The sequence below is a fragment of the Dendrobates tinctorius genome, unplaced genomic scaffold (genome assembly GCF_039654945.1).
Source record: "Dendrobates tinctorius isolate UK_male_01 unplaced genomic scaffold, ASM3965494v1 ptg000259l, whole genome shotgun sequence".
Classification (NCBI taxonomy): Eukaryota; Metazoa; Chordata; class Amphibia; order Anura; family Dendrobatidae; genus Dendrobates; species Dendrobates tinctorius.
In genome coordinates, this window is record NW_027361926.1 from 4,951,179 (window position 1) to 4,975,750 (window position 24,572).

At 54.0% G+C, this 24,572-nt stretch overlaps 1 protein-coding gene across 2 annotated transcripts in view; it reads right to left on the minus strand.

The window, feature by feature from the left end:
- Positions 1-24,572, minus strand: part of NUP98 (nucleoporin 98 and 96 precursor) — a 62,074-nt gene that overhangs the window by 15,097 nt on the left and 22,405 nt on the right. For both annotated transcript variants that reach the window (XM_073558846.1, XM_073558845.1), the window contains 9 exons: positions 10,178-10,315; positions 8,540-8,673; positions 8,268-8,455; positions 7,628-7,741; positions 7,295-7,539; positions 7,100-7,213; positions 5,242-5,380; positions 4,552-4,729; positions 3,397-3,564 (listed from right to left, as the gene is read on the minus strand). In XM_073558846.1, the coding sequence (XP_073414947.1) occupies positions 3,397-3,564; positions 4,552-4,729; positions 5,242-5,380; positions 7,100-7,213; positions 7,295-7,539; positions 7,628-7,741; positions 8,268-8,455; positions 8,540-8,673; positions 10,178-10,315 (1,418 nt within the window). The remainder of the gene's footprint in view (positions 1-3,396; positions 3,565-4,551; positions 4,730-5,241; positions 5,381-7,099; positions 7,214-7,294; positions 7,540-7,627; positions 7,742-8,267; positions 8,456-8,539; positions 8,674-10,177; positions 10,316-24,572) is intronic.

Genomic DNA, 24,572 nt, shown 5'->3' on the forward strand with positions numbered 1-24,572 from the left:
GCTCAGGACACACCACCGCATTCAGCGGCCACGGGCGTAGAACCGCTCAGGACACACCACCGCACTCAGCGGCCACGGACGTAGGACTGCCAGGACACACCACCGCACTCAGCGGCCACGGACGTAGGACTGCCAGGACACACCACCGCACTCAGCGGCCACGGACGTAGGACCGCCAGGACACACCACCGCACTCAGCGGCCACGGACGTAGGACCGCTCAGGACACACCACCGCACTCAGCGGCCACGGACGTAGGACCGCTCAGGACACACCACCGCAATCAGCTGCCACAGACGTAGAACCGCTCAGGACACACCACCCCACTCAGCGGCCACGGACGTAGGACTGCCAGGACACACCACCGCACTCAGCGGCCACGGACGTAGGACAGCTCAGGACACACCACCGCATTCAGCGGCCATGGACGTAGGACTGCCAGGACACCACCGCAATCAGCTGCCACAGACGTAGAACCGCTCAGGACACACCACCGCACTCAGCGGCCACGGACGTAGGACTGCCAGGACACACCACCGCACTCAGCGGCCACGGACGTAGGACTGCCAGGACACACCACCGCACTCAGCGGCCACGGACGTAGAACCGCTCAGGACACACCACTGCATTCAGCGGCCACGGACACAGGACCGCTCAAGACACCACCGCATTCAGCGGCCACGGACATAGGACCGCCCAACACACACCACCGCACTCAGCGGCCACAGACGTAGAACCGCTCAGGACACATCACTGCATTCAGCGGCCACGGACATAGGACCGCTCAGGACACACCACTGCATTCAGCGGCCACGGACATAGGACCGCTCAGGACACACCACTGCATTCAGCGGCCACGGACATAGGACCGCTCAGGACACACCACTGCATTCAGCGGCCACGGACATAGGACCGCTCAGGACACACCACTGCATTCAGCGGCCACGGACATAGGACCGCTCAAGACACCACCGCATTCAGCGGCCACGGACATAGGACCGCCCAACACACACCACCGCACTCAGCGGCCACAGACATAGAACCGCTCAGGACACACCACCGCACTCAGCGGCCACGGACGTAGGACTGCCAGGACACACCACCGCACTCAGCGGCCAGGGACGTAGGACTGCCAGGACACACCACCGCACTCAGCGGCCAGGGACGCAGAACCGCTCAGGACACACCACCGCAATCAGCTGCCACAGACGTAGAACCGCTCAGGACACACCACCCCACTCAGCGGCCACGGACGTAGGACTGCCAGGACACACCACCGCAATCAGCTGCCACGGACGTAGAACCGCCAGGACACACCACCGCAATCAGCTGCCACGGACATAGGACCGCTCAGGACACACCATTGCATTCAGCGGCCACGGACATAGGACCGCTCAGGACACACCACTGCATTCAGCGGCCATGGACGTAGGACAGCTCAGGACACACCACCGCATTCAGCGGCCACGGACGTAGAACCGCTCAGGACACACCACCGCACTCAGCGGCCACGGACGTAGGACTGCCAGGACACACCACCGCACTCAGCGGCCACGGACGTAGGACAGCCAGGACACACCACTGCTCTCAGCGGCCACGGACGTAGAACCGCTCAGGACACACCGCCGCACTCAGCGGCCATGGACGTAGGACTACCAGGACAAACCACCGCACTCAGCGGCCACGGACGTAGGACAGCTCAGGACACACCACCGCATTCAGCGGCCATGGACGTAGGACTGCCAGGACACACCACCGCACTCAGCGGCCACGGACGTAGGACTGCCAGGACACACCACCGCACTCAGCGGCCACGGACGTAGGACAGCTCAGGACACACCACCGCATTCAGCGGCCATGGACGTAGGACTACCAGGACAAACCACCGCACTCAGCGGCCACGGACGTAGGACAGCTCAGGACACACCACCGCATTCAGCGGCCACGGACGTAGAACCGCTCAGGACACACCACCGCACTCAGCGGCCACGGACGTAGGACAGCTCAGGACACACCACCGCACTCAGCGGCCACGGACGTAGGACTGCCAGGACAAACCACCGCAATCAGCTGCCACAGACGTAGAACCGCTCAGGACACACCACCGCACTCAGCGGCCACGGACGTAGGACCGCTCAGGACACACCACCGCACTCAGCGGCCACGGACGTAGGACCGCTCAGGACACACCACTGCACTCAGTGGCCACGGACGTAGGACCGCTCAGGACACACCACCGCACTCAGTGGCCACGGACGTAGGACTGCCAGGACACACCACCGCATTCAGCGGCCACAGACGTAGGACCGCTCAGGACACACCACCGCATTCAGCGGCCACAGACGTAGGACCGCTCAGGACACCACCACATTCAGCGGCCACGGACGTAGGACTTCCAGGACACACCACCGCATTCAGCGGCCACTGACGTAGGACCGCCCAACACACACCACCATACTCAGCGGCCACGGATGTAGGACCACTCAGGACACACCACGTGATCTAGTCACTAACCAATATCTGTGGGATAAGTGAATGCTGTCGTCTGCGGTGACAATGTCCTGACAGCAGTTTATGACATCACAGTATTCTTATTACAAGCCATCCTACAGATATCACATTGCTGGGAAAAGTACGTCCCCCCCCCCCCCCTCCAGATATAAACCCCCAACAAAGGCTGAAACATTACAGAATATAGAGGAGGAGGAAAGAGCACCATCCACACCAACAGCCTCCACATGGGGCGCGACTGGAAGGACTGTGACTGCAGTGCTGCGGGTCTCACGTCAAGACGAAGATAAATATGGGGGGGATTCTACCTGTCAGTTATTAGGGTCACAGGGAACACATCTATCCCCCACTATACATCCCGATGAAAGTAGATGGGTACAGCCGCTCTTCTGTAAGGCAAGACGATTATGGCCGCGTTACTAATTCCGGTGCCGTATACACGGCCCCCTTAATGTAAAGTAATGGACAAGGCAGAGGGGTCACCATCAGCCGTCCCTCACATTCGCCATCATCAGTCCGCCAGCCCTCCCAACTCCTCTACCATCATCAGCCCGACGGCCTTCCCCGTCCCTCCGCCACCACCGACCCACCCATCCCCTCCACCACCACCCGGCCGCCATTTTCCCGTGGCCGGCCTGCAGACTATATGTACCAGAGCCTGATTGTCTCTCGCAGTGTGAGCCAAGTGCATTAGATGTAATTAGACATTACTAACGTGAGAGGATGGAATTAGAAGCAGCGTCTCCGGCGCCTACAATCAGTGCTGCGGCTATAAATCATTGATAAGAGACATGTGACAGACGTGAGACATCAGGCGGCTCGGATTATACTCGTACTGTGGAGTTTAATTAGGGAGGGCAGGATGTTGGCGTCAGCCCCTCTCTACCTGAGGTGGAGGGGCAGGGATCCCACTGAGCACAGCCTGCTGCGGGGGCGGCTGCTGTCCAGGAGGGGGCAGGGCAGCTACTTTCATCTTCTTAGATTCGGCGGTGGAGGCGGCGTTCTCCTCTTCATCATCGGAGTCTTGCAGTCCATACTTGGAGAAATGCTTCACCTGCGGGAAACAAGGAGGAAACTGGCATCAACCTCACAGACCCAGCTCGTCACACCGGACGGCAGTCATAGAGCTGACCCATACGGGCAGAAGCGGCAACTGAGCTGCTCAGCACCGGTATCTGCCTGCTGTCTGACACCTGCACAAAGCAATCACTACAGAATATGATGGAGACAGGAGCTGAAGAGACAGCGAGAAGCAGACAGGAGCGAGGTGCACCGAAATCTGATCACTGTACCCCGTCTGTATCCCAGGAGGCGGCGCACATTGGGCCGCAGACCATGGTGGCCCAGGCTCTCACTCTTGCCTGCAGGCCCCCCCAGCCCAGCCTTGCTCCTACAACCCCCCCCACGGTCCAGCCTCGCTCCTACAACCCCCCCCCCCCACGGTCCAGCCTCGCTCCTACAACCCCCCCCCCACGGTCCAGCCTCGCTCCTACAACCCCCCCCCCCCACGGTCCAGCCTCGCTCCTACAACCCCCCCCCCCCACGGTCCAGCCTCGCTCCTACAACCCCCCCCCCCCACGGTCCAGCCTCGCTCCTACAACCCCCCCCCCCCACGGTCCAGCCTCGCCACTACAACCCCCCCCCCCCCCACGGTCCAGCCTCGCTCCTACAACCCCCCCCCCCCACGGTCCAGCCTCGCTCCTACAACCCCCCCCCCCCCCCACGGTCCAGCCTCGCTCCTACAACCCCCCCCCCCCCACGGTCCAGCCTCGCTCCTACAACCCCCCCCCCCCCACGGTCCAGCCTCGCTCCTACAACCCCCCCCCCACGGTCCAGCCTCGCTCCTAAAACCCCCCCCACGGTCCAGCCTCGCTCCTACAACCCTCCCCCCCCACGGTCCAGCCTCGCTCCTACAACCCTCCCCCCCCCCCCACGGTCCAGCCTCGCTCCTACAAACCCCCCCATGGTCCAACCTCGCTCCCGCAGACTCCCCCTGCCGCGGTCCAGCCTCAACGCTGCAATTTCTAATCTACCATCACACCTTGAACACCCAGGACCCGGTCTCTGGACGATATTCCTTAAACTGGGCTCCTTGTTTTCGGGAGGCGGCTTCCAGCTTGTTCTTGTAGTTCATCTCCTCCAGCCGTTCAGGGCTCTTTATCAGCATGCGGGTGGTCTTATCCATTGGCCACACCTCATTCAGGGTCACCTCTGCGGGCCTGGATCAGAAAAGAGGGTACATGAAGGGCACAAAATGTAAACCAAGACTTCTATCTGACCATTACTGTGAACAGTCCAGTTCGCATACTGCCATCATTCCCGGCCCTCGCCCTCTATGGGGCCCTGCACTCCTGAGCCGGCTGTATAACACGCAGTGTGTGGGGGGCTGCGCTCCTGAGGTGGCTGTATAACATGCAGTGTGTGGGGGGCTGCGCTCCTGAGCCGGCTGTATAACACGCAGTGTGCGGGGGGCTGCGCTCCTGGGGTGGCTGTATAACACGCAGTGTGTGGGGGGCTGCGCTCCTGAGGTGGCTGTATAACACGCAGTGTGTGGGGGGCTGCGCTCCTGAGGTGGCTGTATAACACGCAGTGTGTGGGGGGCTGAGCTCTTCTCCCGATGTGACGTATACTGCCGGTTTCAGCTTTTCCTGCCAGGGACGACATTCTCTATGGCCGGTGAATCGCTGCCTCCTAATTGACCCCTTACACTGATGCCATGAAGAGGTCGTACCTGTTCAGCCCTTTACCCACAGGCGGCTTGTTTCCGTCGTCTGTATACACGATCACCTCCTTATTTCGGATATGGACTATATCGTCCAGGTTGATGTTGAGGAGGTCGACCTGGCCTTCAAAATAAATGGATCCGTAGCCTGCGGGAGACGAGAGACAGACGTATGGACATCAGCAGCCCGCTACAAGGGAAAAGCATCGGGGCGGCACGGAGTATGACCAAAGCCACTGATCCCTCCAGCGGGGGAGTGGTAGGGTGCAGCTCCGTCACTGATCAGCACACACCTTCCTATAATCTGGAGGAGCGATTCAGGAGATGACGGGGCGGCCATCACTGATCAGCACAGACCTTTCTATAATCTGGAGGATATATTGAGGAGAGGACGGTGCGGCCGTCACTGATCAGCACAGACCTTTCTATAATCTGGAGGAGCCATTGAGGAGAGGACGGTGCGGCCGTCACTGATCAGCACAGACCTTTCTATAATCTGGAGGAGCCATTGAGGAGAGGACGGTGCGGCCGTCACTGATCAGCACAGACCTTTCTATAATCTGGAGGATATATTGAGGAGATGACGGTGTGGCCGTCACTGATCAGCACAGACCTTTCTATAATCTGAAGGATCTATTGAGGAGAGGACGGTGCAGCCGTCACTGATCAGCACAAACCTTTCTATAATCTGGAGGAGCCATTGAGGAGAGGACGGTGCGGCCGTCACTGATCAGCACAGACCTTTCTATAATCTGGAGGGTCTATTGAGGAGAGGACGGTGCAGCCATCACTGATCAGCACAGACCTTCCTATAATCTGGAGGATATATTGAGGAGATGACGGTGTGGCCGTCACTGATCAGCACAGACTTTTCTATAATCTGAAGGATCTATTGAGGAGAGGACGGTGCAGCCGTCACTGATCAGCACAGACCTTTCTATAATCTGGAGGAGCCATTGAGGAGAGGACGGTGTGGCCGTCATTGATCAGCACAGACCTTTCTATAATCTGGAGGATCTATTGAGAGGACAGTGCGGCCGTCACTGATCAGCACAGACCTTTCTATAATCTGGAGGAGCCATTGAGGAGAGGACGGTGCGGCCATCACTGATCAGCACAGACCTTTCTAGAATCTGGAGGAGCGATTCAGGAGAGGACGGTGCAGCCGTCACTGATCAGCACAGACCTTTCTATAATCTGGAGGAGCCACTGAGGAGAGGATGGTGCGGCCTTCACTGATCAGCACAGACCTTTCTATAATCTGGATGAGCCACTGAGGAGAGGATGGTGCGGCCTTCACTGATCAGCACAGACCTTTCTATAATCTGGAGGAGCGATTCAGGAGAGGACGGTGCGGCCTTCACTGATCAGCACAGACCTTTCTATAATCTGGAGGAGCGATTCAGGAGAGGACGGTGCGGCCGTCATTGATCAGCACAGACCTTTCTATAATCTGGAGGAGCCATTGAGGAGAGGACGGTGCGGCCGTCACTGATCAGCACAGACCTTACTATAATCTGGAGGAGCCATTGAGGAGAGGACGGTGCGGCCATCACTGATAAGCACAGACCTTTCTATAATCTGGAGGAGCCATTGAGGAGAGGACGGTGTGGCCATCACTGATCAGCACAGACCTTTCTATAATCTGGAGGAGCGATTCAGGAGAGGATGGTGCGGCCGTCATTGATCAGCACAGACCTTTCTATAATCTGGAGGAGCCATTGAGGAGAGGACGGTGCGGCCGTCACTGATCAGCACAGACCTTTCTATAATCTGGAGGAGTGATAAACACCACCATGCCCAAGACACATGATGGTGACGCTCCTTTCAGCATCACATTCCTAGCCTATTACTGAACACCACTCACCTCTACGGCCAATAGTGAAGCCGTCCACGATACACTTTCCATCTTCATCCACCATCTTGGCCAGTTCATCCATGGGGGGAATGGTGTAGTAACCTTCTCTGGTCAGCACAATGCCTGGGGGAGATTAGTATTGGAGATAAAGCATCCAGACCCGGGCAATGCCGTAGCGTCCACTACCACTGAGTGGTCACTCACCAGCTGGGTGTGGCAGTACATCATGGTGGACCTCCTCCTCGGTGAGCGAGCTCTCCTCCGCGCTGCCGTCCAGACTGTTCCTCAGAGCGCTGCGCATGTTCAGCGCTACTATGGTGTCGTCCATAGTGTTCACACGCTTCTTCTCGCGACTCGGAGGCAGCGGTTTAGATGGAGGAGAGGGGTAATAGGCAGATACTTCCTCGTCGTGCTCGCCGTCCACCTCGGAGCTGCTCTTCTCGTTGGCTCTGTAATCACAAGCTTTCGTTATACACAATCCTGACAGTGAACTGACGGGACGGATCTGCACCACAGCCGCGCGGGCACAACACTCACCCCTCATTCTCCGGATATCTGGCTGGAGACGGCACCTCGTCCTGCTCGGCACGTGACGGTGAGGTGAGATTGCTGATGTTCAGGTTCTTTAACACCAACTTCTTTATACTTTTCCTGAGACACAGAAAATAAAGTACATGATACTTAATGTTCACCCTCACAAGCCGGAATCTGGAATTACTTCATGGGGGCTAAATAATCAAGCATGGATGCCGCTGCCAGGTTGCAACTCTACATGTGGCGGCGGTGTGATGTGCAATGCACCAATCTTACGCCTGGGAAAGATTCAGCAAATACGACACGTTTAGGTGAATTCCCATCTTATAAGGGCACAGCATCACTTATTGCAGGCAGCTCAACCACTGTAAAAGGGGTCATCCAGAATGGGAAAATCATGGCAGCTTTCCTTCATAAACACTGCTGTCTGACCACGGTTCAAGGTGGTGGCTTCTCAAAGAAAGCTGCCATGTTTTACAATCCTGGACAATCCCTTTAAGATGAGACCCTCCATTATGCCCAGAGAATGATTTAGCGAGTTAGATGGGTTGCAGTTGCCTGCACATTGGGGTCTCCCTGCTGTGACCATTTGTTGTCAGGATGGGTGGGATTCCAGCGTTCTGCTCCCACTCCGTACACCTACCTGGGCATGAAGGCTCCATTAAAGAGAGAAGGCTCGTCATCGTCAAGCCCATCGAACAGTTGTGCCTTTGCGGTGCCGGCCGTCTGCAGCGCCTTGGGGCGCACTTTGGTGGCAGGGCGAGGGGTGAGCTTGTAGTGAGATGGAGTGGTCAGAGCTTTCTGTGCAGCGGGATTGGTGGGCTTCAGACGCTAATAAGACAGAAGAGGCGATATGACAGACACCGCACCACAGTCCGCATGTGTCCGTCATGCTGAATTACTCCGGTCACTCACCTCCTCCTTCTTCTTTGGGTCTGAAATAGGATTCCGGAAAAGGGGCGAATCCCCGTACGGAGAATAGGCCAAAGCGGTGAGCTGCTGCTGGAGGATGAGCTGCTGGGCGGCCGAGGCCCCGGAGTCACTGAGAGCTGAAGAGACAGTGTGAGAAGTAACCACCCCCCGAAGGCACACTCCCGCCCCGAGGTCGGCGGGCACAGGCCCCCGCACACTCCCGCCCCAAGGACTGCGGGCACAGGCCCCGCACACTCCCGCCCCAAGGACTGCGGGCACAGGCCCCGCACACTCCCGCCCCAAGGACTGCGGGCACAGGCCCCGCACACTCCCGCCCCAAGGACTGCGGGCACAGGCCCCGCACACTCCCGCCCCAAGGACTGCGGGCACAGGCCCCGCACACTCCCGCCCCAAGGACTGCGGGCACAGGCCCCGCACACTCCCGCCCCAAGGACTGCGGGCACAGGCCCCGCACACACCGCCCCGAGGACTGCGGGCACAGGCCCCGCACACACCGCCCCGAGGACGGCAGGCACAGGCCCCGCACACACCGCCCCAAGGACTGCGGGCACAGGCCCCGCACACACCGCCCCGAGGACGGCAGGCACAGCCCCCCCCCCCGCACACACCGCCCCGAGGACGGCGGGCACAGGCCCCGCACACACTGCTCAGAATGCAGCGGGCACAAAGCCCCGCACACACGGCCCAAAATAAAGCAGGCACCGGCCCTGCACATACAGCCCAGAATAAAGCAGGCACCGGCCCTGCACATACAGCCCAGAATAAAGCAGGCACCGGCCCTGCACATACAGCCCAGAATAAAGCAGGCACCGGCCCTGCACATACAGCCCAGAATAAAGCAGGCACCGGCCCTGCACATACAGCCCAGAATAAAGCAGGCACCGGCCCCGCACATACAGCCCAGAATAAAGCAGGCACCGGCCCCGCACATACAGCCCAGAATAAAGCAGGCACCGGCCCCGCACATACAGCCCAGAATAAAGCAGGCACCGGCCCCGCACAAAGCCCAGAATAAAGCAGGCACCGGCCCTGCACATACAGCCCAGAATAAAGCAGGCACCGGCCCTGCACATACAGCCCAGAATAAAGCAGGCACCGGCCCTGCACATACAGCCCAGAATAAATCAGGCACCGGCCCCGCACATACAGCCCAGAATAAAGCAGGCACCGGCTCCGCACAAAGCCCAGAATAAAGCAGGCACCGGCCCCGCACAAAGCCCAGAATAAAGCAGGCACCGGCCCCGCACAAAGCCCAGAATAAAGCAGGCACCGGCCCCGCACAAAGCCCAGAATAAAGCAGGCACCGGCCCCGCACACGGCCCAGAATAAAGCGGGCACCGGCCCTGCACATACAGCCCAGAATAAAGCAGGCACCGGCCCCGCACACGGCCCAGAATAAATCAGGCACCGGCCCTGCACATACAGCCCAGAATAAAGCAGGCACCGGCCCTGCACATAAAGCCCAGAATAAAGCAGGCACCGGCCCTGCAGATACAGCCCAAAGTAAAGCAGGCACCGGCCCCGCACATACAGCCCAGAATAAAGCAGGCACCGGCCCCATACATTTAAGGCAGCGCTGTACCATTCTCCTCAGCAATAGTACAAGCAACAGAAACTCACCGACAGGAGCCTGAGCACCAGCGAATCCCAGGCCGGTGTTGGCCGCATTAAACCCAGTGGTACCAAAAGTGCCTGTCCCGAGGGCGCCAAGTTTTGGCTGATTATTTCCGAACAGCGACGTCTGGCCGGGGTTCAGACCTGCGAAGGAGAAATAGAGGGAACACATTATCAGGACAGGCAGTGCTCAGAGTGCGCCAACACAAGACATAGGGTAGTGAAATATGTATTTGTATGGATGTATGACTAGCAGTAACTTAGCATCTGTTCTAGGCCGCAGCTCTTCACAAAGATCATGACCTATGTTATCCTGAGAAAAAGACAGTCCTCCTGGTCTCAACCCCAGGGGGCTTTCCTGAGAACACACAAAGTGGAAACATTTCACACCTTCTAGTGCCTCTGCAGTGAGACGCCAAATTGCAGCCTGACACTATTTACTATGAGAAAGAAAAGTTATACAAACAGCGTTCAGAGAAAAATAATGTATTCATTGGCAGAGTCGCCATGATCTAGTCACAAACCAAGAATTAGATTAACATTAGAGGCTGGTCTAGAAATCTGATCTCCAGGTTGAATCTATAAATTAGGCTTTTACACACAGAAAGCTGTTAACAGACTGAGGGACAGCCAAGCTGGTGTGAGCCATTCTATATTCCTCCCCCCTCAGGGAGCAGAATGCCAGACTGCAAAGTTTAGACATTTCTGTAAGTTTTCTCCCTTTTATTTTACAACTGATTTTCATATTTGTATGTCACTGCTTATTTCCATATTTTTATATCCTTTTATTGTAAGCACTGTACCTTTTCTATTAGAGTATGCGCTGAAGAATCCATAGCCGGGGGGGTGACCGGATGTGGAGCTGCTCAAAGCGCAGTGGAGTGACCGGAGGGGGTTCAGATCGGGAAATAAGTGTAGCGGTGGTACGGGAGAACGGAGCGCAGGAGAAATGACACGAGGGAGAAGGAAGGAGCAGGCACCAGGCAGTGTCCCGGTCTGAAGCGGCGGGATCCAAGATGGCGGCCGAAGCTCTCAACACGCGGCCGCCGGCAGCAGGAGGAGCAGGAGCAGTGTGCGGCAAAGCTGAGAGCTGCACACTGAAACACACCATCAGCCCCATACTCCCAACAAAGCTGCAAGCGCTCTGACCACACACAGTCCTACTCACCGGCGCTGCAGTCCCTGCTCCTCTCCCCTGCTAGAAGTGCTGGAGGTCCAGAGCCTGAAGATCTACAGCTACAAAGCACAGCCCTGACCAGCCCCTCAAACTCTCCTATTAAAGACTCCAATTCTGCCCCAGTCACTGTAGCCACACTCAGATCCCTGCTGGGAGACCTGAAACAAGCCATCCACCCTGACGTCACAACGGCTTTCACTGCGCTACATAAAGAAATGACGCAGATTGGCGAACCTCACACACACACAGAGGGGAAGCTGGAAGAATATGGCGCTGTTTCAGTTTATTCTGATAGATTTTCAGCCATACATGGACATTTATGTAATGGTATATACTTAGTTTATCATCTATTGTATTTGTTATATTTTGCTGCCATCTACTGGCCATTGTTGTATTACACTGTAATATTTTGTTATGGTACTTTCCCATAATACCTCTCTGTCTATAGCTCCTCCTATCTTTTTTGTTCTGTTTCCTGTTCTTGTACTCCGGGCCATCTTGTAACACACATGCGCTGCAGAGCTGGACAAAGGATTCTCTTGTTACCTCCAACCTGGAGCTCCTATCATCTCTAATCTGGTGCTTCTATAACAGCTCTACCTACAGTCCTCGCTCCTATCTCATCTCCATTCCTTCATCTTCCTTGACATCTCATCAAGGTACTGTAAATAAAGCCTGCTGAATTCATCACTGCATCATCCTCCCGGACCACCACGCGCCGCTGATAGGGATTGGGAGCACCGGCTGGCGAGTAACGCTATCCGCCATTGTTTCTATAGAGCTTCGTGATCACATCCCTCAGACACATCTCATCCACGTAGATCGGTGGCACAATATACTATGGCACAGAACCATCTAGTGAACGCGCATAATGAAGCGGACGAAGAAATCACGGCCTTAAAACTGAAGCTTGCAGACTTAGAAGACCGATCCAGGCGCAATAACCTACGTTTCAGAGGAATCCCTGAGAGTGTGACAGCGGATGCACTAAAGGAGTTTCTAACGGACTATTTTACAACCCTAGTGCCGTCGGGCAGAACAGAGAGCCCTGCTGATCGACAGGGCGCACCGGATCCACAAGCCAAAGTCTACTCCCAGCTCCGCACCACGAGACGGGATAGCCAGGCCGCACTCCTACCACTTCAAGGAGGCAGCGACAACAAAGCAAGAACTTCCAGAAAGATCCCGGAACATCCTAGTATTCACGGACCCCCCCTGAACAGGAGGTGGGAATTCTCAGCAGCAACCAAGATTCTGCAGGACAACAATATCGGCTACAAGTGGGGATGTCCGGTAAAGCTCATCGTGACGAAAAACGGAGTCCCCCACAGAGGCCATGACCCTGCTCCAGGAGTGGTCCCTGATGTCGGTGGATGAAGACACCGGCTCCCCACTAAAGAAGCGACTCCCCCCCCCCCCCCGACCCTGAGCAAAGAATGGACCTGATCCCCATGCAAGTATTCTGCGACTATAGCAATCCCTTATGTGCCTGTGCCGGGACACCATACTGCTATTTTTTTGCTTTGCTGGCAGGTTAAAGGGACATTAGAAAAAAAAGAAAACTTTATTCTCTTCTCACCCCCCCATAATACTGGATAGGAATGAATATCCAGTTGGTTCACGTAGAACCAGACACTGAGTTGTACAAGTTGCACTTGTTGTTGATACCTTTAACCCCTTTGTTTCCCTTATTATCCTGTATTTGGTGACTTTATAGATTTTTTTTACTATTGTAATTGATGGTATTTCAAATTTCTAGTATTAAGGCGAAAAGTCTAAATAGCCCTCTCAAAAGGTCGTTATTATGGAAGGAAGCCCAGGAACTCAGAGCGGACATACTATGTGTCCAAGAAACCCATCTAAATCGTGAGGATACACATAGATTACAACATAAAAACGACCCCCATATCTGTGTGTCATATGCGGCGAAAAAGAGGAGAGGTGAAGCGATTGCTATCATTCCTGCTTGTTGACAGCATTCTGGATGAGGAGGGCAGATATGGAATATCAGTAATAAGGTGTATACTATCGCATCCATATACGCACCCAATTCAGGTCAAACCACTTTTATTAAAGGCCTTATAACCAAATTATCCAAAATAAAACAAGGATCCCTGCTAATCTGTGGAGCTTTCAACATCGCTCCGATCCCCAATATAGACAAATCCTGGTGTTCAAAGAAAAAGTCCCAGTCCCACGCGTTGTCCCAATGTGTTATGTCAGAAGAAGTGTACGACACGTGGAGGGCCCTCCACGCCTCTGAGCGGGATTATACGTAATACTCCCACCCACATAAAGCATACTCCAGAATAGGTCTAATGGTAGTGGATAAATGGCTCCTGCAGAATATACAGTCAGCCAAAATTGGGAACATAACCTGGTCGCACCGCGTCCCTGTAACATGACAAATTAAAGAGACGTATAATAATGTAACATATTCCCCGAGGAGAATTAATAACTTTCTAATATCCTCAGATAATATCAAATCCCAACTAAACGACTTCCTCCAGGAATATTTTCATATCAATAGTACCCCCGACATGCCCCCGACCACAGTGTGGTGCGCCCACCAGGCCTATGTAAGAGGGCGGCTAATACAGATAGCAGCGCAACACAAAAAACTAAGAATGCGACAAATAGCTAAAGAAAAACATAGCAACGCTGGAGGACACCCATAAACAGAGTCCCTCACCCACGGTATACGGGAAACTACAGAAGGCAAGATACGAACGACATCAGCTACTCCAGTCTAAATAGGAGCATAATTTGAGGAGAAATAAAGCGAAATATTATTGGCAGGGAAATAAAGCAAGCAAAATACTAGCCAATAAGATCAAAGTGAGATTAACAAAGCAAAAATAGCAAGCCTATCAAAAGGACAAAATACACAACCCTAAGGAAATTGCGAATACATCGCAAAATGGATGGTATAAGTAATGAATACTTGAATTTATTCAACCAAATCTTGTCCCCACACCTATTAGTCTTCCAAAATATATTCGAAACGGGCAAAATACGAGATGAAATGTTACAGGCGACTATAGTCCCCCTCCCCAAGCAGAACACCCGACCACCCAAATAATATCAGGCCAATATCCCTTCTAAATACTGACCTCAAGCTGTACTCCAAAGTCCTAGCGAGCAGAGTCTCCGGTGTGATCCCTTCCCTGGTGCACAGACAGACATTGGACGGCACCAGACGAATGATTGACCTCATTCATGTAGCGGGGGGACCGGACGTCCAATGACAGGGGCAGAGAAGGCGTTCGATCGGGTGCATTGGGGATACCTGTTGGAGGTCCTAACCAGGTTCGGATTCGCGGGTGACATTGTTAAAGCAATCACTCTGCTATATTCTCACCCATCAGCGTCACTTTCTGTCTCTGGAATGATGTCGGACAGGTTTACCATCACCAATGGGACGAGACAGGGGTGTCCGTTACCACCCCTTATATTTGCTTTGGCGATTGAGCCTCTGGCGGAGAAAATTAGATCACACTCGACGATATCAGGAATTCAGGTGAATAAAACAGAACACAAAATAGGTTTATTTGTGGACGACATCATCCAAGCGATAACCAATCCTACAGAGTCAGTACCGGCAGCAATGCAAATAATCGAGTCATACACTACAATACCATACTATAAGCTGAACACGTCTAAATGCCAGGTGTTAACGCTAACCCCTTCCATAACGCACCCTTTGAGAATAAATACCCTTTTAAATGGGGAAATGACAATACTGAGCCTTTGGGTATTCGGCCAACACAGCAGGTAACATGTTATCACTGAATTAGGAGTCGGAAGAAAATCCAGACTGACACGCCGGGAGAGACACGAACCCATCACGGCTGGGCAGGATAGCCTCAGTGAAAATGCTCATTCTCCCACAGATATTGTATTTGTTCCGCAATCTCGCCGTCATATTTCCAATGAAAATATTAACCCCTTTCTGCCATCAGATGTACTATCCCGTCCATGTGACCCTGGACTTAATTCCCAGGGTCGGGATAGTACGTCATAGCGATCAGTGGAGAGCGCCGCTTATCGCGGCCGGGTGTCAGCTGATTATCACAGCTGACACCCGGCACAATGTGTCAGGGGCGGTCACAGACCGCCCCCGACACGTTAACCCCTTGCACACCGCGATCAAACACAATCACGGTGTATCGGGGGTTAAACGGAAGCATCGGCAGGGAGGGGACTCCCTCCGTGCTTCCCTGAGCCCCCCACAGCAGCGCTGCTGTGGGGGTATCCTTCCCTGCAGGTCCCTGGATCCAAGATGGCGACGGGGACCTTCGGGGGCCTGCACGGAGCCGGCTTCCTCAGTGCCTGCAAAGCGCATGCAAGGAGGAAGCCTTGTGCAGTGCCTGTGACAGATCGCTGATCTGCGATCTGTCACAGGACAGTGATGTCCCACCTGGGACAATGTAATAATAATAATAATTAAATAAATTTAAAAAAAAAAAAAATAAAAAAAAAATAATCGCTAAATAAATTCAAAATAAAATATTCCCTAAAATTCGTTTTTTGGAAATAAACAAAAAAAAACCAAAAACCCAAAACAATAAAAGTACACATTTGGTATCGCCGCGTCCGTACCAACCGGCCCTATAAAACTGTCCCATTAGCAAACCCCTTAAAAAATAAAAACAAAGCAAAAAATAATGATTTATTATCATACCGCCGAACAAAAAGTGCAATAATGCACGATCAAAAAGACGCATATAAATATCCATGGTACCGCTGAAAACGTCATCTTGTCCTGCAAAAAACGAGCCGCCACACAGCGTCATCAGCGAAAAAATAAAAAAGTTATAGCTCGCAGCATAAAGCGATGCAAAATTTTTTTATATAAAATTCTTTTCATTGCATAAAAGCGCCAAAACAAAAAAAAACGACAAATGAGGTATCGCTGTAACCGTACCGACCCGAAGAATAAAACCGCTTTATCAATTTTACCGCACACGGAACGGTGTAAACGCACCCCCCCAAAATAAATTCATGAAACGCTGGTTTTTGTTCATTCTGCGTCCCACAAATCCGAATAAAAAGCGATCAAAAAAGTCACATGCCTGAAAATGGTACCAATAAAAACGTCAACTCGTCCCGCAAAAAATAAGACCTCACATGACTCGGTGGGTCAAAATACGGAAAAATTATAGCTCTCAATATGTGGTGATGCAAAAACTATTTTTACAATAAAAAGCGTCTTTTAACGTGTGACAGCTGCCAAACATAAAAACCGCCATAAATAGTAAATCAAACCCCCCGTTATCACCCCCTTAGTTAGGGAAAAACATGGATTTTTGTGAGTACTCACCGTAAAATCCTTTTCTCCGAGACGCTCATTGGGGGACACAGAGACTGTGGGTGTGTGCTTCTGCCGTCTGGAGGCTGACACTAAGTATACAAAAAAAGAGTTAGCTCCTCCTCCGCCGCATACACCCTCGCCCCCAGACCGGGCGTAACTCAGTTTAGTGCATAAGCAGTAGGAGAACGCGCCTTAAACTCAGGCAAGAAATTATACGTCTGAAAAAGGGACCACCCTGATCCTTACATAAGGATTTGTATAATTCAAAATAAACAGATGCCAACTGGCTAATAGGGTGGGTGCTGTGTCCCCCAATGAGCGTCTCGGAGAAAAGGATTTTACGGTGAGTACTCACAAAAATCCATGTTTCTCCTTCGTCTCATTGGGGGACACAGAGACTGTGGGACGTTCTAAAGCAGTCCCTGGGCGGGATCTTAGCTCACCCAATCCATGCTATTTTGCGCCCCTGATTAGAGGTGCGCAACTGCTGCCTGGAGAATCTTTCTTCCCAGGCTTGCATCCGAGGATGCCTGGATATGTACGTTATAATGTTTGACAAACGTATGCAAACTGGACCAGGTAGCTGCTTTGCACACCTGTTCCGCTGAAGCCTGGTGTCGCAGTGCCCATGAGGCACCCACTGCTCGAGCCGAGTGTGCCCTGATCCCTGCCGGAACCGGCGTGCTACTGATTTGATATGATTCTTGGACTGTCAGACGAACCCATCTGGCCAAAGTCGCTCTGGACGCAGCGAGTCTCTTCCGCCGCCCTTCTGGAATCACGAATAGAGAGTCTGTCTGGCGGAATGGCGCTGTCCTTGTCACATACCTCCTAAGGGCTCTTACCAGATCCAGGGTGTGCAATGCCTTTTCTACCCTATGCACCGGTGCCGGGCAAAACGAGGGTAAGACAATGTCTTCGTTGATATGGAATGCAGAGACAACCTTCGGCAAGAAGGGGGGAGCTGGCCTTAAAACTACTTTATCCTTATAAAAAGTCAGGAACGGCGGTTTACAAGATAAAGCCGCCAGTTCCGAAACCCGCCTAATAGATGTTATCGCTACCAGAAAAACGACCTTCCTGGACAGGTAAGGTAAGGAGACTTCTTGTAACGGTTCGAAGGGAGGCTCCTGAAGGGCCCTGAGCACTAAGTTCAGGTCCCATGATTCCATCGGTGCCTTATAGGGGGGTACTAAATGTGCGACCCCTTGCATAAACGTCCTAACCTGCCAGACCGAAGCGACCTTTCGTTGGAAAAGCACCGACAGGGCCGAGACTTGCGTTCTGAGCGAACTCGGAGCCAATCCCGCGTCCAGCTCTGCCTGCAGAAAAGCCAGTACGTTGGGGATCGAAAAAACCAGAGGAGCCACTCCGCGATCCCTACACCAACGGAAAAACACTTCCCAAGTCCGATGATATACCTTCGCCGAGGAAGGCTTTCGGGCACTCACCATCGTGGCCACCACATCGCGCCTGAATCCTGCCTGTGTTAACAGCCAAGATTCAATGGCCACGCCGTCAAACACAGGGCCCCTAAGTTCGGATGGCAGATCGGCCCCTGGGACAGTAAGTCCGGCCGATCTGGGAGACGCCAGGGTACGTCCACCACTAGTTGAACCAGATCTGCATACCAGGCCCGCCGAGGCCAGTCTGGGGCCAGCAGAATTGCTGGAACCTTCTCTCTCCTTATCTTTCTGATGACTCTTGGAAGCAGAGGTAGCGGGGGGAACAAGTACGGGAGCCGAAACTGGCTCCACGGAAGCACCAGAGCGTCTGCTGCGATTGCCTGCGGGTCGAGGGATCGAGCGACGAACCTTTGAATCTTGGCGTTCTCTCTGGATGCCATAAGGTCCACGTCTGGTGTCCCCCACCGTTGGCAGATCTGTTGAAAAACCTCGGGGTGCAGGGACCACTCCCCTGCCGCGACCCCCTGTCGGCTGAGAAAATCCGCCGCCCAGTTTTCGATTCCCGGAATGTGCACCGCTGAAATTACCACGTGGTTTTTCTCGGCCCAACGCAGTACCAGCCCGACCTCGCGCATGGCTGCCTGGCTGCGCGTGCCCCCCTGATGGTTCACATACGCTACCGCTGTAGCATTGTCCGACTGAACGCGCACCGGCCGGTTTGTCAGCCAACGCTGAAAATGTTGCAGGGCCAATCGTATTGCCCGTATCTCCAGAATGTTGATCGGGAGAATTACCTCCCGAAAGGACCACCGCCCCTGGGCTGTGTGACTCTGGAAAACTGCTCCCCAACCCTGCAGGCTTGCATCGGTCGTCACCACCAACCACTGTTCCGGGGGAAAGGGTTTCCCCTGAACCAGAGACGAGTCGCGAGTCCACCACTGGAGTGACCGTCGGACCGGTGGAGACAAACTGCACCGATGATTGAGGGAAAGCAGCCTTCGGTCCCATGCTGACAAGAGCGCATGTTGAAGCGGACGGAGATGGAACTGGGCAAACGGGATTGCCTCCATCGCCGCCACCATTCTGCCCAACACACTCATGCCGTACCGGATGGATCTGGAGCCCGGCTGAAGAAGGTTCCGTACCCCCTGTTTGATCCTTTGCGCCTTGTCCTGAGGGAGGATCACCAGCCCCTGGGAGGTGTCGAAAGCCATGCCTAGAAATACGATTCTCTGAGCCGGAACCAAGGACGACTTGTTCCGATTGATCAGCCAACCTAGGCGGGCCAGGGTATCCAGAGTGATACCGACATTCTCCTGGCACGCCTGAAACGACGGCCCCTTTACCAAAAGGTCGTCCAGGTAGGGTAGTACCGTTATGCCCCGAGCATGCAGGATGGCCATAACCACCGCCATTATCTTTGTAAAGACTCTGGGGGCAGTGGCCAGACCGAAGGGCAGAGCAACAAATTGGAAATGTCGCCCTCCGATCGCAAAACGCAGGAACCTCTGGTGTGGAGGAAAAATCGGGATGTGGAGATATGCATCCTGCACATCGATCGAGGCCAGGAATTCCCCTGGATCCATGGCTGAAATGACCGAACGGAGGGATTCCATCCGGAATCGCCTGACCCTGATAAATTTGTTCAGGATCTTTAAATCCAGTACTGGCCTTACTGTCCCGTCCTTTTTGGGGACTGAAAACAGGTTGGAGTAAAAACCTTGCGTCTCTTCGCTTTTCGGCACTGGGACAATGACCCCGTTGCGCTGTAGCGTCATTATAGCCTGCAACAGACCTTCCGCCTGCGATTCTGTTCCGGAGAGCCGGGAACGGAAGAAACGCCGTGGCGGGAGTCCGACAAACTCTATCTTGTACCCGGACGATATCAGTTCTGCCACCCAAGCGTCGCGTGCCACTGCGACCCAAACGTGGCTGAACCTTAGTAGGCGTCCGCCCACTCTGTCGTCCGTAGGTACGAAGTGCCTCGAGTCATTTTGCTGGAGGCTTTTGTGATCTGGCCCCCCTCGCTCTGGGCAAACGGCCTCGGCCTCTACCCAGCGGATTGGCCCTGTAAGAAACTTGCCTTTCCCTAATCTGACCATCATTTGCGGAGGTGGACGCCCTGGCCGAAGTCCACCTCCAGGAGCTACGAAAGGGCCGAAAACGCCTCTGCGTCTGCCTGAATGCCGGCCAACTCTTCTGCTGCGGTAGAAAACTACTCTTCCCCCCTGTGGCTTCTGAGATAAGTTTATCAAGCTTTTCACCGAACAACCGATTGCCTTGAAAAGGCAATGAGGTCATGGATTTTTTAGAGATAGAATCCGCTTTCCATAATCTCAGCCATAATGCTCGCCTTACGGCGATCGCATTTGCTGCTGCCACAGCAGAACACTCGGCCACATCCAGAGCGGTGCCGACGAGATAATCACTCGCTCCTGATATCTGATTTGTCACCTCCAAGATTTCCGCGGGCAGATCCCTGTCTTGGAGGGCCCTATGCAGAGTGTCTGCCCATGAAACCATGGCCTTAGCCACCCAGGTAGCCGCAAAGGAGGGGGCCAGAGCCGACCCTGCTGCCTCATACACTGAGCGGGCAAGCCCCTCTATGAGGCGATCAGTTGGGTCCTTAATAGAAGAACCGCTGGGTATCGACAATAGCGATCTTGATGCTAAACGTGACACCGGTGGGTCCACTACTGGCGACTCCACCCACCCTTTATGGAGTTCAGGAGGAAACGGATACTTTGCTTGCAGCGCCTTTTGCATTGCAAAGCGCTTATCCGGGTGTTCCCTATGTTTCTGGACTAGCTCCTCGAACTCCGGATGTGTGGCAAACCTTCTATGCGGACGCCTGGTTTTCTTGAAGGAGACCTTGTGACCTGAGGCCGTGGACACATCATCCTCGATCTCTAAAGTCTGGTTGACCGCCTCAATGAGGCTGTCCACCGAGTCCTGGTATCCCAGGCTTTCTGGATTCCAGGCTTCCTCCTCCTCCTCCTCGCCCTGATCGCTTCCTGAGCTTGGCGACAGGGAACGAGATGCCCTAAAAATCGCCGCCGACTCCCCAGAGGGCCCGGCCGACGGAGAACGAGCTCTCTTACCATGAGCTTGTCTGGTGCTGGAGCGGCCCCTAACGGACGAAGGGTCCTGAGACGTGGACGAGCTGTCTTCCGCTGGCAGACCACCATCCTTGACCCTGCCCGGGCCCCGAAGGGACTCAATTGCCTTCGTAAGGGACATCATAGAATGCGATAAAGACACTGCCCATTCTGGGGGGTCCTGACCCCTGGGCTCTGCAACAATGGGGGGCTCCTGGGCTCGCTCCGACTCACAGGCTTCGCAAAATTTACCCGGCTGCGCCTTAGGCAGCCTGACCCCACAGGAAACGCAAACAGCGTATAGGAAAGAGTGAGCTTTCCCTTTGCCAGACATATTGCAGGGTAGGGTAGGAGGAGGAGGGTAACCGCTTCCTTGACAACCAGTGCGGCACTCGAAACGGGGTTGCACTCACCCACCGGTAACGTCCCACCTCTTCCACGGGGTGCTCTGGACGCAATCCCTGAGACGTGGACGAGCTGCTTCACGTGCCGTTACTCGCCGGGGGCACTGCGGTGCACTCTGGAGAGAGGCGGCGGGGCTTCCGACCGCACTCCGGCGAGGAAATGCGAGGAGGGGGAGGGGGGCGGGAGCCTCCGGTCACTGTGCGCGCCCGCCGCGCTCCCTGGGCCGCCGGAAGTCAGTGGGCGGGGCTTCCAGACCCCCACCGGAAGCGGCGGGCGGGCCTCGCGCGGAACTCGCGGCCCTCCCCATACAGCGGGGACCGCGGCCGCCGGCGGAGCTTCAGCCGTACTCCGGCGGGGACCTGCGAGGAGGGGGAGGAGGGTGCGCGCTCCCCGGTCACTGCGCGCCCGCCGCGCCCCCCGGGCTGCCGGAAGTCAGTGGGCGGGGCTTCCGGCTACCACCGGAAGGGGCGGGCAGGCTTTGCGGATCTCCCCATACCGCGGCCGCCGGCGGGACTTCTGGCCGCACTCCGCATGTGGCACTACTCACACCGGGTTCCACCGGGGAGAGAGTCGGGCCCCGTGAGAAAAAGTAACCCCGTCGGGCGGGGGAACAGACAGCCCCGCGGCGCATTCTGGGGGGTCCCGTTCCAGGGGGTGACCCTACAAAAAAAAAAGGTGAGCCTGGCCGCCGGGGGGGCTCTCTTGGGGTGCTCTCAACCCCATCCCTGGGCGGGGAGGGGGAGGCTACGGGGGGTGGATGCTTCGATCCCCTGGCTCACCTGCGCCTCCAACTGCACCCCTGGTGTCACTACCTAGGGGTGGAAGGGGCAACCTGAAATCCCGCGTTGCAGGAGAGGAACAAAACGTGGAGTCCGTTGGGGATCGCCCATCGCTCACACGTGCTCGCCCGTTGTAGTTCATGGGGAAATCGAATCCTCTTATCAGGATGCGTTGCCCCTCTTTACAAAATAAAAAAGAAAAATGGTTCTCTGGGGAAAAGTCCCAGATGTGTCCCTCGGTGCGGGAGAGAAAACACGTGGAGGACTACTCACACGTGGTCGCCCGTTGATGATTTGGGGAGATCGGACCCTCTCTATAGGATCCGTCGCCCCTGTCTTATCTTCAAAGAAAGGAAAAAAAAAACAAAAAAAAAAACCTAGTCTGGAGCTCCAGACTGCGTGTGCCTCCATCAGACACTAAGCAAAAACCGAGTTACGCCCGGTCTGGGGGCGAGGGTGTATGCGGCGGAGGAGGAGCTAACTCTTTTTTTTGTATACTTAGTGTCAGCCTCCAGACGGCAGAAGCACACACCCACAGTCTCTGTGTCCCCCAATGAGACGAAGGAGAAATAATAACATTAAAAGAAAATGTATTTATTACCATTTTCCCCATTAGGGTTAGGGCTGAGATTAGGGTTAGGGGTGTGTTGGGGTTAGGGTTGGAGTTAGAATTGGGGGTTTCCTCTGTTTGGGCACATCAGGTGTTCTCCAAATGCAACATGGCGTCTGATCTCAATTCCAGCTAATTCTGAGTTGAAAAAGTCAAATGGTGCTCCTTCCCTTCCAAGCTCTGCCATGCGCCCAAACAGTGTTTTACCCCCACATATGGGGTTATCAGCCTACTCAGGACAAATTGCAAAACAACTTTTGGGGTCCAATTTCTCCTGTTTCCCTTAGGAAAATAAAAAATTGGGGGCAAAAATATTTGTGGAAAAATGTTTTTTTATTTTCACGCCCGGGCGTTATAAACTTCTGTGAAGCACTTGGGGGTTCAAAGTGCTCACCACACATCTAGATAAGTTCCTTGGGGGGGGGTCTAGTTTCCAAAATGGGGTCACTTATGGAGAGTTTCAATAGTTTAGGTACATCAGAGGTTCTCCAAACGCACATGACACCCGCAGACCATTCCATCAAAGTCTGCATTCCAAAACGTCACTACTTCCCTTCCGAGCCCCGACGTGTGCCCATACAGTAGTTTTCTCCCACATATGGGGTGTCAGCGTACTCAGGACAAATTGGACAACAACTTTTGGGGTCCATTTTCTCCTGTTAACCTTGGGAAAATAAAAAAAATTGGGGACTAAAAGATCATGTTTGTGGGAAAAAATACGATTTTTTAATTTTCACGCCCGGGCGTTATAAACTTCTGTGAAACACTGAGGGGTTCAAAGTGCTCACCACACATCTAGATAAGTTCTTGGGGGGGTCTAGTTTCCAAAATGGGGTCATTTGTGGGGGGTTTCCACTGTTTTGGCACATCAGGGGTTTTCCAATCGCGACATGGTGTCCGATCTAAATTCCAGCCAAAAAAGTCAAATGGCGCTGCTTCCCTTCCGAGCTCTGCTATGCGCCCAAATAGTCATTTACACCCACATGTGGGGTATCAGCGTACTCAGGACAAATTGCACAATAACTTTTAGGGTCCTGTTACCCTTGGGAAAATAGAAATTGGGGGTGAAAAGATCATTTTCTGTGGAAAAAAATATGATTTTTTTAATTGTACCGCTGTACGTTATAAACTTCTGTGAAGCCCTTGTTGGTTCAACGTTCTCACTACATATCTAGATAAGTTCCTTGGGGGGGGGGTCTAGTTTCCAAAATGGGGTCACTTGTGGGGGGTTTCCACTGTTTAGGTACATCAGGGGCTCTCCAAACGTGACATGGCGTCCGCTCTGAATTCTAGCCAATTTTGCATTGAAAAAGTCAAACGGCGCTCCTTCCCTTCTGAGCTCTGCCATGCGCCGAAACAGTGGTTCCCCCCACATATCAGATATCAGCGTACTCAGAACAAATTGCACAATAACTTTTGCAGTCCAATTTCTCCTGTTACCCTTGGTAAAATAAAAAAAAAAAAAATTGAACCTGAATTTTTTGTGAAGGTAAATGTTCATTTTTTTTAAATATTCAAAAAAAATTCCTGTGAAGCACCTGAAGGGTTAATAAACTTCTTGAATGTGGTTTTGAGCACCTTAAGGAGTGCAGTTTTTAGAATGGTGTCACTT